Source organism: Leptodactylus fuscus, chromosome 8, assembly GCF_031893055.1.
Source record: "Leptodactylus fuscus isolate aLepFus1 chromosome 8, aLepFus1.hap2, whole genome shotgun sequence".
NCBI classification, from domain to species: Eukaryota; Metazoa; Chordata; class Amphibia; order Anura; family Leptodactylidae; genus Leptodactylus; species Leptodactylus fuscus.
Genome location: NC_134272.1, coordinates 37,457,648 through 37,473,013, shown reverse-complemented (window position 1 = coordinate 37,473,013; position 15,366 = coordinate 37,457,648). Strand labels below are relative to the sequence as shown.

Here is a 15,366-nt window from a genome sequence, read left to right as displayed (position 1 = left end):
GAAGTGAATGCAAACATGGAAGAGCTGCAAATATTTCTATTATATTTTTCATCTGTGATTTTGGCCACTTTGTCACTTTGCAACTCTTTCACTCATGTTAGTTACTGGAGTTACATTACAACCCTGAGAGTTTCACGACAGTTCCAAAAAGATTGGATACCTTCAGAGTCACAAAGCAACTCTATTCACTATGAGTGGAAGAGTCACAAGGCAATCTGGTAACTTTGGTTGCATGTAGGTGTCACGGTCAAAATCATTATTTAGCCCAAGCCTAAATGCCTGGGTACAGTGTACAGTGTGTTTTTGCTTTGCATTTATTTGGGTTTCATAAACACAGATTTAAAAAATTCAGTTGAAATTGAGAATGACATAAGCAAAGCAGCAGATGCACGGAATGACAAGTATCATGCACACTGTTCTGTCACTGCATGCAGCTGCTGCTTTGTTCATTTATATAACAATGCAAACAAAACACCCAGTGAAAACCAAGGCTTAAGGAATGCAATATTATCTTCAACTTCTCTCAATCCAAGAGGTTAATTTATTAAGTGTTGATGGTTTATAGAGTGACACTGGCTGCACTTCTAATATTGATTATCATCTAGCTCAGGGCTGCACATTCTCCTGTCACACAGTAAGGACATCAGATGATGGTTGTCAGGCTAGGAGAGCACAGGGTAACATAGAGCATCATGCAGTTTGTCATCCACTGTGCTCACACAGGAGATTCTACTGCAGAGGCAGCTCTCCTCTCCTCTCCTCTCCTGTAGTAAAGGGCTGCAGCTGAACTTCCATGGTATTTGATAAGCTGCAGGCAAAGGAAGTGCTATACTACAAAAGCTTTCTCAATTATGCAGCCTTCATGATTCTGCTGGTGTTTGCAAATGCATTAGCTATTATAAATGAACTGAAACATGCCCAGGGAGGAGAAGAAAGGCATTGCTATCAGCAGAGAGGTGGGCACCAGGACTCAACTACTACATGGCTTCATCATAAAGTTGGGAGGAAATCTCTTCTAAAGGATTGTGATTGAACAGCCACATTGGACGTGTATGGCTCTACAAAGACAGAGTAAAATTGCAGGAGTATGGAATGTTAACTCTCCTTTTATATTGTGATTTTAGTGAAATCTGGAGCACAAAATTATTCAACATACCGAAGTGTGTCTTTAAATACAGGCAGATGGCTACGTATTGGAGCTATTTTATATTGGGGGTGGTGGTTGCATCGAAAGAAATCCTTGTAAAAGCTCAGGTAAGAATATATTGTGATGTTGTATGGTTCTCTTGTTATTAGTAATAGTTTGTATTTAAAGTATGTCTATATTGTGTAGGGTAGAGATAATTAGAAATGTTTACAGAAATTTCTATGGAGATTATTACACACCGACTATCTGCAGATAAGTGATGTGAAACCTATATTCATTTTTAAATGATTATAATTTATTTTGATTTTCTCACAGAATATCCAGTTATTAAACCTGACGTTTTTTATTTTCATTTTTTGTTTTGTATGAATTACCAATGTGAGTGATTAAGTGACTTGAGTAAAATGTTCATTTCATTGACAAACTTACCATGTAATTGTGGTGAAATACTCTAGGGGGAGCCAACTTACTTTGAATAGAATACTTTTCAGCTGTGCTGTACTTTTTCAAAAAAGAGGGTACTGCGGTCATGGTTCTGTTACTACTGTAACTTTATATATATATATATATATATATATATATATATATATATATATATATATTGTAGTTTATGTATATGTGTTATGTGTATATTATGTGTATATGTTGCTGTCCTTTTACGATTTCTTAATCAGAATAAGTTAAGTATAAGATTGGAATTATAGCATTAAATATTGCTGTTCGCTTTAAGGCATATAATATCTAGAATCTGCAACTCTTACATAACTAGTTAGGCTGCAAGTAGAACATTGTGTGCAGTGGAACTAGTAAAATGAAGCAATTTATTGGAGAATTTCAATTACTATGTGCAAATACTGTATAGGAAAGAGAAGAACAGAGAACTATGTGCTGATCCTTAATCCTCAGAGGTAATAAGAGACCTTTATAACATCTCCAGGGAAATGTACATTACACCATCAGTCAAGGGATACTTCAAATTTTTCTGCTGTTTTAAGCAAAAAGATAAATCTATGAACCGATTGTCTATCTGCTGAAATGGTGCTCCTTGGCTTTAGATAAGGGCTCAGCGTGAGCCAAGGTTCCTACGTTGGCTCATAGGTGGGGAGCCTTTGGCATCATCATTGACGGGTTTATTATATAGAAGCTTTGAGACCAGTGGAATCTCTGCCCCACAATGTTGTGCTGGATGATCTCTTAAGATGAACTGCTAAGGGGTCCTGATGCTTTTCTACTAAGTGAGACGTCATACAGTGAAACTTTTACTTCTTATCATTTAAAATCTAATACATAGATAATTTTCATTACATTACATATGACACCTACACCACAGACAAACATAGATTATACTGTTTGTTCCGAAAAGAATACTTTACATGTTAATGAAGAAATCACTTATTAGTTAGAATCCACAAGTTTGACAAAATGTGTTAAATTGGAATATTCTTAATGGGGTGGCCAATTGTTTCTTACTGGTGCAGTGTACAAAGCCCCTTTGATATTTGGCGTTCCATTTTTATGCAGGCAGTGCCCTGTTCTCGTCCCATCGTAGACCCACACCTAAGACTGGCACCCCAAAGAAACTCCCACTACCACATGGGAAGTACCAAAGTTTCCCTATCCGTTTGTAGTCCTGAAGAGTCTCTATACATTACACCTAAGATGTACAGGAATGTATCTAGTGACCTGCGGACTAACACATAAAGTTAACTGCTAAGTGGTCAATGGCACAACGACGGCAGCATTATTATATTGTGTTAAATAGGGCTGTCAGTATCTTACAAACACTATGCTTTGTGCGTCCATAATAGCCTTAGTACTGGAGTGCAAACTTTCAGCATGTCTTTGGGATATTAAAAATTCTCTAAGAACCCTGTGATCCATGCTGCATGTGGTTGTTGGTGTTATTATGTAGCCAGTGATCTTCTGTGCTTTAATTTAGCTTCCATCAAGGGATAACATAATTTGGGAATTAATCAGAGCTCTGATACATGATGTATACAACCTGAGTCTCTAGATTTATTGTATCTGTGCAGTTATGTGATTAAAGGCTTCACGCTGATTAATTGAGATTTGCATTGTACTTGCAAATTGGAGAGAAAAATCAACAGCTGAAATGTAATAGTGAAACAAATACCAAAGCATAAAAGACAAATTATTCATTCACTATATAATAATGTTAAGGGGATTTCCTAATTACATCATGGAAGACAGACTTGCACATTCTCAGTCAGCGCCCTCTATTGGTGTGCATACTTGAGGCACTGGTATCCTAATTACATCATGGAAGTCAGATTTGCATATTCTTCCCATATATAATAATTTGTGAGTTGTCGAACAGTACAACTGCTGTACTTAACAAAAATGGTGTTACTGTATTTGTAGAGTTGTTACAAGGACCGATTCTGGCTTTTCTGCTGCCTGAGCTGGAAATTGAAATGTTGCAAGTGTAACCTAATTAAAAAAACAAAACATACTCACCTGACCCCCAACACTACAGTGTCTGTCACCAATGCCCATTCGATCACACACAATAGCTTGGACTCAGGGGCAATATGGTAGCTCAGTGGTCAGTGCTGCAGCCTTTCTGTGCTGGAGTCCTGGGTTTGAATCCCACCAGGAACAACATCTGCCAGGAGTTTGTATGTTCTCCTTGTGTTTGCATGGATTTCCTCCCATTTTACAAAGACATACTTAAATGAAAAAAAAAAAGTACATTGTTATAATGTACTGTAATGTCCTCAACAAAGTATAATGATCCACAGAGGCTCCATCACACAATATAATGTCCCAAATTGGCACCTCCACATAGTAAAGTAGCCCCTATGAATTTTCCAAAACATTCGGGTTTTGAAATTTTTCAGGTTTGCCACTCAGCTATTATTATAATCTGAGGTCTCTTCAGCAGAAACCCAGGAGAAGTGATCAAACCTAATAAACAATGTTACTTACCTTCCCTGGACTCTTTGGCTTTTCTGCCTGATATCCACATCATTATGCGTCATGATGCCGATGTAACCCCAGAGAATAGGCTTGATAGATTAGCAAACCAGCACACTTTCTTTTTCAATGTGCTCCTTGGATGATATAAGATAAGATAAGGTACGATAATTCTTTAATAGTCCCACAATGGGGAAATTTCAGTGATACAGTTTCATAGATGGTAGTATATAACAAGAGAGAAAACACATACAAGCTCATGGCAGATAGAGAAATCCTAGGAATCATAGCAACTAAAAAAGAAAGAAACACACACACTGCAGGATCATTTAGTTCTCTGTGCGGATTGATGTTAATAATACAGCAGAATGTGGTTGGAGACATAAGAAGGGGGTCACAGCATGAAGATATAACAGGCAGAAACGTTTTTTGTTTTTTTTTGCAGAGGTGGGGGACATATGCAGGTATCATGATAACATGTGGCAGTTCCTTTGGTAGGTGGTGAGAGCTGCTGCTCACAGCTGATAGTTCGGTATCTTGCATCAGCACTATTGTCCATTAACCACAAAAAAAATGCCCCAAATGTCCTTCATCACAAGCCCTCCTCCTTTCTTCTGTGTTCTACTGTGTTCTACTGCCCAAAGAAGTCTGAAGCCATCCAGGTATACATGGTGCTGCTCTCTTGCCAAGCTTCCATAAACACATGGGGTAGGTGGGTGATGGTAAGTTCCCAGGTTGTAACAGAGTCCCATGTGTCCACAGTAATAGAAAGAAATAACAGTCAGCTGTAGGCATCTTCACTAGAGATGAGCGAACAGTAAAATGTTCGAGGTTCGATATTCGTTTCAAGTAGCCCCTCAATATTCGACTACTCGAATCGAATATCGAACCCTATTATAGTCTATGGGGGGAAAATGCTCGTTTCAGGGGTAGGCAACATTCGATCAAATTATACTTACCAAGTCCACGAGTGAGGGTCGGGCTGGATCCTGTGAGAAGTCTACAAGCGGAAATGCGCAGTCGGCTCTGCCCAGGCCCGATGCCTGGTAGAGTGAATTCAGAGCCAGAAGACGCCGCGGGGAAGCTGCATGAAGAAGACTTCTAAAGGTAGGAGAAGAACCATCGTTGATTGGCCGACTGTATAGCATTCGGCCAATTTATGCTGGTTCTGCATCAAACTTTTCCATTGGAATAGCGAGTGGTACTCGATCGAGAACGAGTATTTTGAATACCGTAGTATTCGATCGAATACCTACTCGATCAAGTACTACTCGCTCATCTCTAATCTTCACACATCAGCAATAGATGCCAAAAATCATCTCCTTGAAAGAAGAACATATACTATTTTAGCAGATTTACTTGCTTTGTGCAGCGTTCTATGTGGATAAATCAACATAGTCTTCCCTTACCAGGTGTGTTTGGAGTTCTACAGCTCAGTCCGTCTTTCTAGATAAAAGAGTGCCATAGGAAATATCACGATGACAGTTTGCATTATTAGATAAGTTGGCCAAGGTTAAGTTCAGCCTTCAGAATTACTCAGTAAAGCTAATTTACAAATCTACTGCTGACCAAATAGTACTTATAACCAGCACACAACCTGTCAAGATATGTGAAGTGCAGAATGGCGATAAGAGACAAGCACATAGAAGCAAATATAAACAACACTATGTATAGAAAAATGTAAATGATCTGCAGGCTTGGGACCAGAAGTGACTTATTGGCTGGTGGTGGCATGACCTGACCATGAAATTAGAATGGCTGCACATCACTGAGCGCCGTTTATCTACCTTTAAAAAGTGACTAAAGGAAAATAACCAGCAAGATAATCTTGTAAAAGAGCTGTACAGACTATCCTTCCAGGTCTCCTCATCATGATGACCCATAAGAGGCTGATAATAACTGGTTTGTCCCATTTCTAGGCATATTCCCTGCAATGTTTGTTTGTTTTTTCTTACCTTTTTACCTTTTTTTATTTCCTTATGATGCATATATCTGAATGTATAACAAAATCTTTGTCGGTTTCTGAGGAAGGTATTACTTTACAGCTCCAGCTACTCTTAGCTCCCCTGATAGGGTCTCAACTCCCCTTTTTATGTCCTTATGTATATGCGGTTTTATATACTGCTAGAAAGCTGACAGTGTGTTGAATTCAGCATACTGTTTACTTTTCTGGAATGTGCCCCGGGCTGGAGATATCAGTGACGTTAATTTCAGCACCAATCTCTCCCCACTGTCAGAAGGGCGTTCCTGAAGTCTAGGTCAACGCTGAACAGTAAGAAATGACACCCACCCTGTCCCTGATAGCACGCTAACATAGCCTTGTACTGTCAGAGGGGGTGTTCCTTACCACCCAGCGATGATGCTAGATTGTCAGGTACACTCTTCTGACAGTGGGGAGAGATTAGTGCCAAAATTAATGGCACCAATATCTCCATCTCCAGGGCACATAACAAGAATGTCAACAGTACATTGAATTCAGCACACTGTCAGTTTTCTAGTCAATGGGAGCCATTTTTGCAGGCAGATTTTGACGCAGAATCCGCCTCAAAATCTGCCTTCAAAAATAGATCTCCTTCACTTTTTTCCACAATTTTTGGTGTGCCGTACGCTTTTTTGGAGTTTGATTTGGAATGAGGTAGAGTGGGTAGAATAATGATATATCATATGATAATCCATCCTAAAATATATCATTTTAGGACATTAGCCTCTCTTGCTTTTAGAATTAAACTCTAAGAATTGACGATGAACATATGTATTGAAGAACTGGAAGCCAAGAATAGCTTCTTAAATTGTATGTGACAACAGGATTAGGGGAGGAATAGGCCTATACTTGTGCCAATGGCGGAGTGGGGGTTGTATGCAGAAGCATGCGTGGACTTCCTCAGAATCTCTGATCTTCAACACATGCATCATTACATACTTCCCTTCTCTCTGGTTTATATACGAATAGTTTTTTTTAAATTTTAGATGCATTTTGATTTGTTCCCCTGTAATTTCTTATTAAAATCTAATAAAATATATGAGAAAAATGTAAGTACGATATTATCAAAAGGATCAGATGATGTCACCCCTAGTGTGAACTATGGTGCACTGTCTCAAATTAAACTAACAAACATTGATAAATAAAGCACATAAAAAATATTCTTAATGGAAAGTATTGTAGAAGATGAAACTAATGATAGAAACCTGGTCTAATAATACAACCATCGCCATGACAATGCCTCCTATGGTACCACTCCCTTTAAGTGTGAAGACAGATGGAGGGCATATAAATTAGCCTAAGCATAGAACAACCAAGGCTCAGATGAGACCGGGCACTTACGTTTATTTATCCAAGTTGTACTCTGCAGCTCTTACTGTAAGTACATCTGTCGACACAGCATGCAGTACAGTGAAAGACTAAGTGTATTGGATTGCTAGCCCGTCATGCTCTATAGACACATTTAGGGCATTGATCTTTTTATACAGTACACCGATTTCTCTGAGGAGTCTTGGATCTGTTTTGATCATTGCATTGTATTGAGGCGATGGTAGTCATTTGTTTTGTTTAATTAGATTGACTATTTGGGCTGATGTTCCCTGCAGAGACACAGAGTCGCATGTTAAAGAGTGTGACTTATACTTCTAAGATCTAAGTTAATGTACATTTATACATCCACTTTGCTACTTAGAAGAACATGATATGCTACTCTCTCTTGGGACAATAGCATGTTGTCTGGGCATATAATACTGTATGTCTGGGCACTGCTGGGCATATAATACTGTATGGGGGCACTGCTGGGCATTTAATACTGTGTGTAAGAGGCACTCCTGGGCATATAATACTGTGTGTGAGAGGCACTCCTGGGCATATAATACTGTGTGTGGGGGCACTTCTGGGCATATAATACTGTGGGGACCACCGCTGGGCATATAATATTGTGTGGGGACCACCGCTGGGGGCACTGTGGGGGGAATATGGCAGCGCTGTGGGGGAGAGGGGGCTTTTGCGGCCCTTTACATTAAATTAATAGAAGCCATGGAAGCAAGGGCCGCAAAATAGGACAGGAATAGGACCTGTTCTATATTTTGTGGCCCGGTCTGTCAGTCCGCACACGTGACTGCGTAATTCAAGGTCATGTGTAAGGGCCCATAGAAATTAATGGGCCAGTGTGCTATCCATGAAATACATGAATAGCACACTAATCATCATGACCATGGTCATCTGCAAGGAGACTTAGGCTTAGATTCTTCTTTTCAGATGACTAGCAGGGTGGGACTGTATTTACATAAGACATAAGTATAGTGATGGAAGGGTTCATCTAAGGCTACCAATTAACCTACTTTATATAATTGCTTTTTAGCAAAGCTTTTTAAGCTTCTGTAAGTTTCTATTACTATATATGAACAAAATCTACATTGAGTTCCTTGTCTTAGTAGCGTAAATAATCCTACAGTTACAGTAGAACTCCCACAATTTTTTTTTATTTTCTGGTCTTTGAAGGCAAATTATGTAAATTGTAGCGCACAATCAAATTGCATCAAATTTCCTGTCCACACATACTAACCTGTGTCAGTTGGAAAGCATGATTGCCAGATAAAACTTTTTTGGGGAATTTCTACTTTAACCCCTTTCCAATCCATACTATTATGTCACGCTCAGTATGTAGTTCACACTCATCACCGTAGTAGTATGATGCTGTTATGCCACGGTCACAGGAGCTGTGCAGCATTATTTACGGTACTTGACTGTATTACACAGCTGAGGTCGGGGATTAGCTGCCACATTCAGAAGGTACTCTGACTCCGGTGCAATAACCTTCAGATGTTGTGATCAATAATCACCCCTTGGATTCCCTGTGATAAGATCAATGGGCAACAGCCTCATGACTACCTCCAAGTCCGCTTGTGGGACAAGTAAAAAGTAAAAAAAAAAAAAATTAAGAATAAAAAATGAACAAATAAAAAATAAAAATTAACACCTTTACATTTAAAAAAATACATAATGTATAGAAAATAAAATAAACAAACATGTTGTGCATACAAATTCCAACTATCCAAAAATAGCATTATTTATCCCATACAGTGAACACAGTATTTTGGTCACCTTGCTTTCTCCTAAAAATAGAAATAAAAAATAATAGACGTAGACACCAAAATTTGCCAACTTGTTCCAAAGATAAAGAGCCCTTACATATCTCTTTCAAACAAAACGGTAAAAAAGTTACAGGCGTCAGAATAAGGTGACCCCAGGAGAATTGTTCATTTTCAAAAAGTGACTTTTTTTTTGTAAGAGCAGTAAAACATAATAATATCAATATAAAAATTGTATCACCATGATTGTAATAATCCGCCGGACAAAGTTGCCATGTCATTTTTAATGTGTGAAATGCCTTAAAAAGAAAATGCAAAAAATGATGATAGAATTATTGTGTTTTTTCATATGGACCCCAAAAAATTAATCAAATGTACCCCAAAAATGGTTAAGGGCAGGAAAGTAAAAATATTTGAACCAATACTACTAAATTAGTAGCATGTGTATAAGCAACAAGCAATGTATTTTTTCAGATATGACAGGTACACTTTAATGATTTTTTCATGTTAAGAGTGTGCATAGAAAATATGACAATGAATAAAATATCATCAGATTGCTAACAAAATGAACAAATAGTTACTAAATATAGCTATTACCAGTGTTATTTCTTCTACTTTCCAGGTGCATTGTTGTTCTACTTACAGGGAAGTGAAAGCATAGGTGGTTTGGGGATTGCGTCAACACCATTATGCTGGGTTTACAGTTTATAATTGCAGAAATTCATTGTGCATGTTACTATGCATCTCACCTGTATACTACAGGCTGTTAAATTAAAAACCTTTGGTTATGGGCATAATAGAAATATGCTACTCATTGTATAGCCAGTCTGAGATTTGTAATGCTCATCAGTGTTTAATTCACATTGCAGTGAGGGATTAAAAAGAATCCACTATTTTTTAAAACAATGTAATAAATGTCAATCTAAAAAGTTAAGGTAGCACTTTAGTGGCCTCTTAGCCTATCGTACCCTTTATTGCACCTAGTATATTTAATACAATTGAGAGTGAACCATTCTCTATTATTACCCTGCAGCAAAGGCTCAAGGTAGGCGACCTATTAGCCGAAGAACATGTCTGTAGTACTTAGGTTTGCTGACGTTGATAGATGTACAGTATATACCTGGCAAAAATTATGGAATCACCAGTCCCTAAGGATGTTCCTTCAGTTGTTTAATTTTTAACAAAAAAGTAGATCACAGCCATGAAAAAAACTAAAGACATTTCATATGGCAACTTTCTGGCTTTAACCCCTTCCCGACATGCGCCGTAATAGTACGGCGCGTGTCGAGTCTGTAACTATGGCGACCGCCCGGGAGCCGGGTGGCCGTCATAGCCGCCGGGTGTCTACTGCTTCAAGCAGTAGACAACCGGCTCTAATGCCTCCGATCGGTCCCCGGACCGATCGGAGGCATTAACCCCTCCGGCGCTGCTGTCAAAGGCGCCGGAGGCGCCATCTTCCCGGCGGCGCATGGGCGCCGCCATTTTGGCAGGGATCGCCGGCTCCTGGAGCATGCTCCAGGGCCGACCCCCCTTTGCCATGACAGTCGGGAGCCTTGTTAAGGGCTCCCAGCCAGTCTGCAAATTCTCTCTTTTGCAGGCTGGTGTATACAGCCTGCAAAAGAGATGATGCTTTTTTGCAATGCATTGCAATGCATTAGCATTGTAATGCATTGCATTAGTGATCAGACCCCCTGGGGTTCAACACCCCTAGGGGGTCTAATAAATGCAAAAAAAAAAAAAAAAAAGTAAAAAAAAATATAAAAAAATATAAAAAGTATTAAAAGTTCAAATCACCCCCCTTTCCCTAGAACAGATATAAAAGTAGTTAAAAACTGTGAAACATATACATGTTAGGTATCCCCGCGTCCGAAATCGCCCGCTCTACAAATCTATACAAATATTTTTCCTGTTCGGTAAACGCCGTAGCAGGAAAAATAGTCAAAAGTGGCAATCCGCCGTTTTTTCACTGTTTTAATTCTGCTAAAAATTTGAATAAAAAGTGATAAAAGCAATAACATTTCCCGAAAATGGTAGAACTAAAAAGTACACCCGGCCCCGCAAAAAAAGACGCCCTATGCATCCCCGTACACCTATGTATAAAAAAGTTACGGCCGTCGGAATATGGCGACTTTTAGAAAAAAAATTTTTTAACACCGTTTTGGAATTTTTTTTAGGGGTCAAAATGTAAATAAAACCATATAAATTTGGTATCCCTGGAACCGTACCGAAACACAGAATATAGGGGACATGTCATTTTGGCTGCACAGTGAACGCCGTAAAACCAAAGCCCGTAAGAAAGTCGCAGAAATGCATTTTTTCTTCAAATCCACCCCATTCTGAATTTTTTTCCTGCTTCCCAGTACATTATATAGAATAATTAATGGTGGCATCATGAAGAAAAAATTGTCCCGCAAAAATTAAGACCTCATATGACTCTGGGAGCAGAGAAATAAAAAAGTTATGGGGTTTAGAAGGAGGGGAGTCAAAAACGAAAAACGAAAATCAAAAAATGCTATCGGCGGGAAGGGGTTAAGAAACACTAAAAAAAAAATCAAGAAAAATAACTGTGATAGCCAGTAACGGTTAGATTTTTAGAACTAGCACAGGGAATAAATTATGGAATCACTCAATTCTGAGGAAAAAATTATGGAAACATGAAAAACAAACAACACATCACTAGTACTTTGTTGCACCACCTCTGGCTTTTATAACTGCTAGCAGTCTCTGAGGCATTGACTTAATGAGTGATAAACAGGACTCTTCAAAAATGGGATTTACATACAGAAAAGCTAAAAGAAAGCATCACTAACACCTAAACAAAAAAAGCAAGGTTACCATGGGCTAAGGAAAGGCAATCGTGGACTGTGGATGACTGGGTGAAAGTCATATTCAGTGATGAATCTTGAACCTGCACTGGGCAAGGTGATGATTCAGGAACTTTTGTTTGAGATTTATTCAGATGACTGTCTGAAGAAAACATGCAAATTTCCATTCATTGATGATATGGGGCTGCATGTCAGGTAAAGGCACTGGGGAGATGGCTGTCATTAAATCTTCAATATATGCATAGGTTTACAATTAAATTTTGGACACTTTTCTTATTCCATCTATCAAAAGGATGTTTGGGGATGATGAAATCATTTTTCAAAATGATAATGCATCTTGCCATACAGCAAAAACTGTGAAAACATTCCTGGAAGAAAGACACATAAGGTCAATGTGATGGCCTGCAAACAGTCCTTATCTCAATCCAAATGAAAATCTGTGGTGGAAGTTAAAGAAAATGGTCCATGTCAAGGCTCCAACCTGCAAAGCTGATGTGGCAACAGCAATGAGAGAAGGTTGGAGCCAGATTGATGAAAAGTACTGGTTATCATTCATTAAGTCAATGCCTCAGAGACTGCAAGCAGTTACAAAAGCCAGGGGTGGTGCAACAAAGTACCGTATATACTCGAGTATAAGTCGTCCCGAATATAAGCCAAGACCCCTAATTTTACCACAAAAAACTGGGAAAACTTATTGACTCAAGTATAAGCCTAGGCGGGTAAATGCAACAGCTACTGGAAAATTTCAAAAATTAAAATGGCCGGAATTTTTGGGTGCAGTAGATGCTCGGTGCTTGGGAAGGGGAGGGGGTGTTTTGGTTGTCTGTCTGCCCCTTCCCTGAGCTTGAGGACTGGGGTTTTTCCCCCTACTTGCAACTCAGCCTGGCTGAATATAGGGTATCTGCAGTGCTCCTATTAACCCCTTCCCGATGGAATAGGAGCACTGCAGATACCCTATATTCAGTAGACCGGGCACTTTCAGATACAGGGATACCTAATGTGTATGTTTCACAGTAATTTTCTACTTTGAGGGTAGGTTCACACCAGCTCGTCATGCAGGAGCCGGCCTGCAACTTTAAAGGTATGTGGCCGGTGGGGACTGGCCCTGGGGCTAATTTTAAACATGGAAGAGGGGAGGACATCTCCAGAGGGCACCTCCGCTGTAACTCTTACAGCGGAGATGCCGAAGCAGCTCCAGCATTACCCACTGTAAGAGCTTACAGCGGAGGTGCCAGTTTCTATTGCGACCACTCAGCAGCGGCACCATTACACTTATGCCCAGTTCTCACATGCTGACGTGTTTCGTCCGTAAGGGTTCACATGAGGACCCCTACAGATGGAACACAAGCGCAACTGCAAGCGCTGTGCAGTTCAAGTGCATGGGCCCCATAGAGTATAATGGGGTCCGTGGGCTTGCCGTGCACTGCCCGCACGAATCGTTCGTGCGGGCAGTGTGCGGCAAGCCCATGGAACCCATTATAGGCTATGGGTCCTCTACGCTTGAACTGCAAAGCGCTTGCAGTTGCGCTTGAATTCCGTCCAGGAGTGTCCTTATGCGGACTCCTTACGGACGGAACACATCAGCATGTGTGAACCGGCCCTACACACCCGGCATCCGCACCCCGCATACAGACACTGGGGCGGGTGCCGGGGCCGCAGCATCGCCATGCTACTGCCAGGAGCATGGTGATGCTGTAAATTTCAATCTGCTAGCACGCCAGGAAGCAGACAAATACGGGTGCGGGCCTGAGCTTACGCGGCCACGTCACCCGGCGTGTGATGGAGCAGTGGGGGAGGCGGGGTCTGCGTTCCTGGTCTGCTAGCAGAAAATTACTGTAATGACTCTAGTATAAGCTGAGGAGCACTTTTTCAGCACAAAAGCTGTGCTGAAAAACTCGGCTTATACTCGAGTATATACAGTACGGTACTAGTGATGTGTTGTTTGTTTTTATGATTCCATAATTTTTTCCTCAGAATTGAGTGATTCCATAATTTATTCCCTGTGCCAGTTCTAAAAATTTGTTACTCTCTATCACAATTATTTTCTTGATTTCTTTTAGTGTTTCTTAAAGCCGGAAAGTTGCCATATGAAATGCCTTTAGTTAGTTTTTTTTTTTTTTTTTTTCATGAGTGTGATTTTCTTTTTTCTACAAAATTAAATAACTGAAGGAACATCCTCAGGGACTGGTGATTCCATATTTTTTTGCCAGGGGTTGTACCTACATTTGTAGGTAATGTTACTACGTATTATAAAATGTTTTAACAAAACTTATGATATTTTATGTGAGTGGTCCTGTTGTTAGAGTATATTCTCCATCAATTTGTAATATAGATTAGAATAGATAGAATAGATTCCAGCAGTGGTATCTGAAACTAATCAGTTTATTTACAGGCAACACATTTCATGCTTAAAAGGAATTCACCAGATTTTTGTGCCCAGTCACTTTGTATTAGGCTAGGTTCACATATGTGGCAGTCATTCTGTTTTTTGTTCTATCATAGAAACAGAAATACAAGCTGGTGATGGATCCATTATAGGAAAGACACCAACAGAGCCTGACCTATTATCTTGTCGCCTTTCTGTTATGGTGTTTGTCATTTTCCCAGACAAAAGAGCAACACAAATAGGAACATAGCCTTAGTCATCATCAGCTTCATCATGATTAGCTTTCACAAAAGCAACACAATCATGGCTTTTATTATAGACTGAGAAATGGCTGATGAGCTCAAATAACTGGCGCAGTCAGAATCTGTCATCAGTCATCACTTGCAGAGTTAAGGAATTGTCACATCTGCTTCAATATTTCTGGTATTTTTCTTTATATTTAAGCCAAAAGAAAATGGATACATATTAGTTTAGTCTGGTGCAGGATTTCCTTAGTGGACATCCTGCGACACACCCCATCAAAAACTGGGGGTGCGAGTACAGTAGTTAGGAGGCATTCACATGGAGTAATGCAGTGCTGATTCTGTCACGATAACTCGCGGGAGAATCAGTGCTGATAAAAAGACACCTATTGACTTCAATGGGTTTCGTTTAACACATGTAACCCATTGAAGTGAATGGGAATCTTTTTATCAGCGCTGATACTTACGCAAGTTATCGTGCCAGAATCAGCGTCGCGTTACTCCGTGTGAATGCCCCCTAACTGTGCTGCCCTGTGAGTGGATTCGATATAGTACCACTGTGACTTACTGCCACTCCATCTATCCACCTCTACCTGTCACCCTCCATCCATCTCTGCCACCCTCCATCTTCCCCTGCAACCCTCCATCTTCTTCCACCACCTGCCAACCTTTTGTGCCATCCTGGGTAGTATGACTATCATATATGAAAGGCATACAATTTAAAAGTTTGAAATCTGCATTTTTTTAAAATTTATT

At 39.8% G+C, this 15,366-nt stretch overlaps 1 protein-coding gene across 1 annotated transcript in view; it reads left to right on the top strand.

Annotated features, from left to right (window-relative positions):
- The first annotated feature begins 781 nt into the window (after positions 1-781).
- Positions 782-15,366, top strand: part of PTH2R (parathyroid hormone 2 receptor) — a 292,724-nt gene continuing 278,139 nt past the window's right edge. The window contains exon 1 of the mRNA XM_075284852.1: positions 782-1,254. Coding sequence (XP_075140953.1) covers positions 1,093-1,254 — 162 coding nt within the window. The 5' untranslated portion in view covers positions 782-1,092. The remainder of the gene's footprint in view (positions 1,255-15,366) is intronic.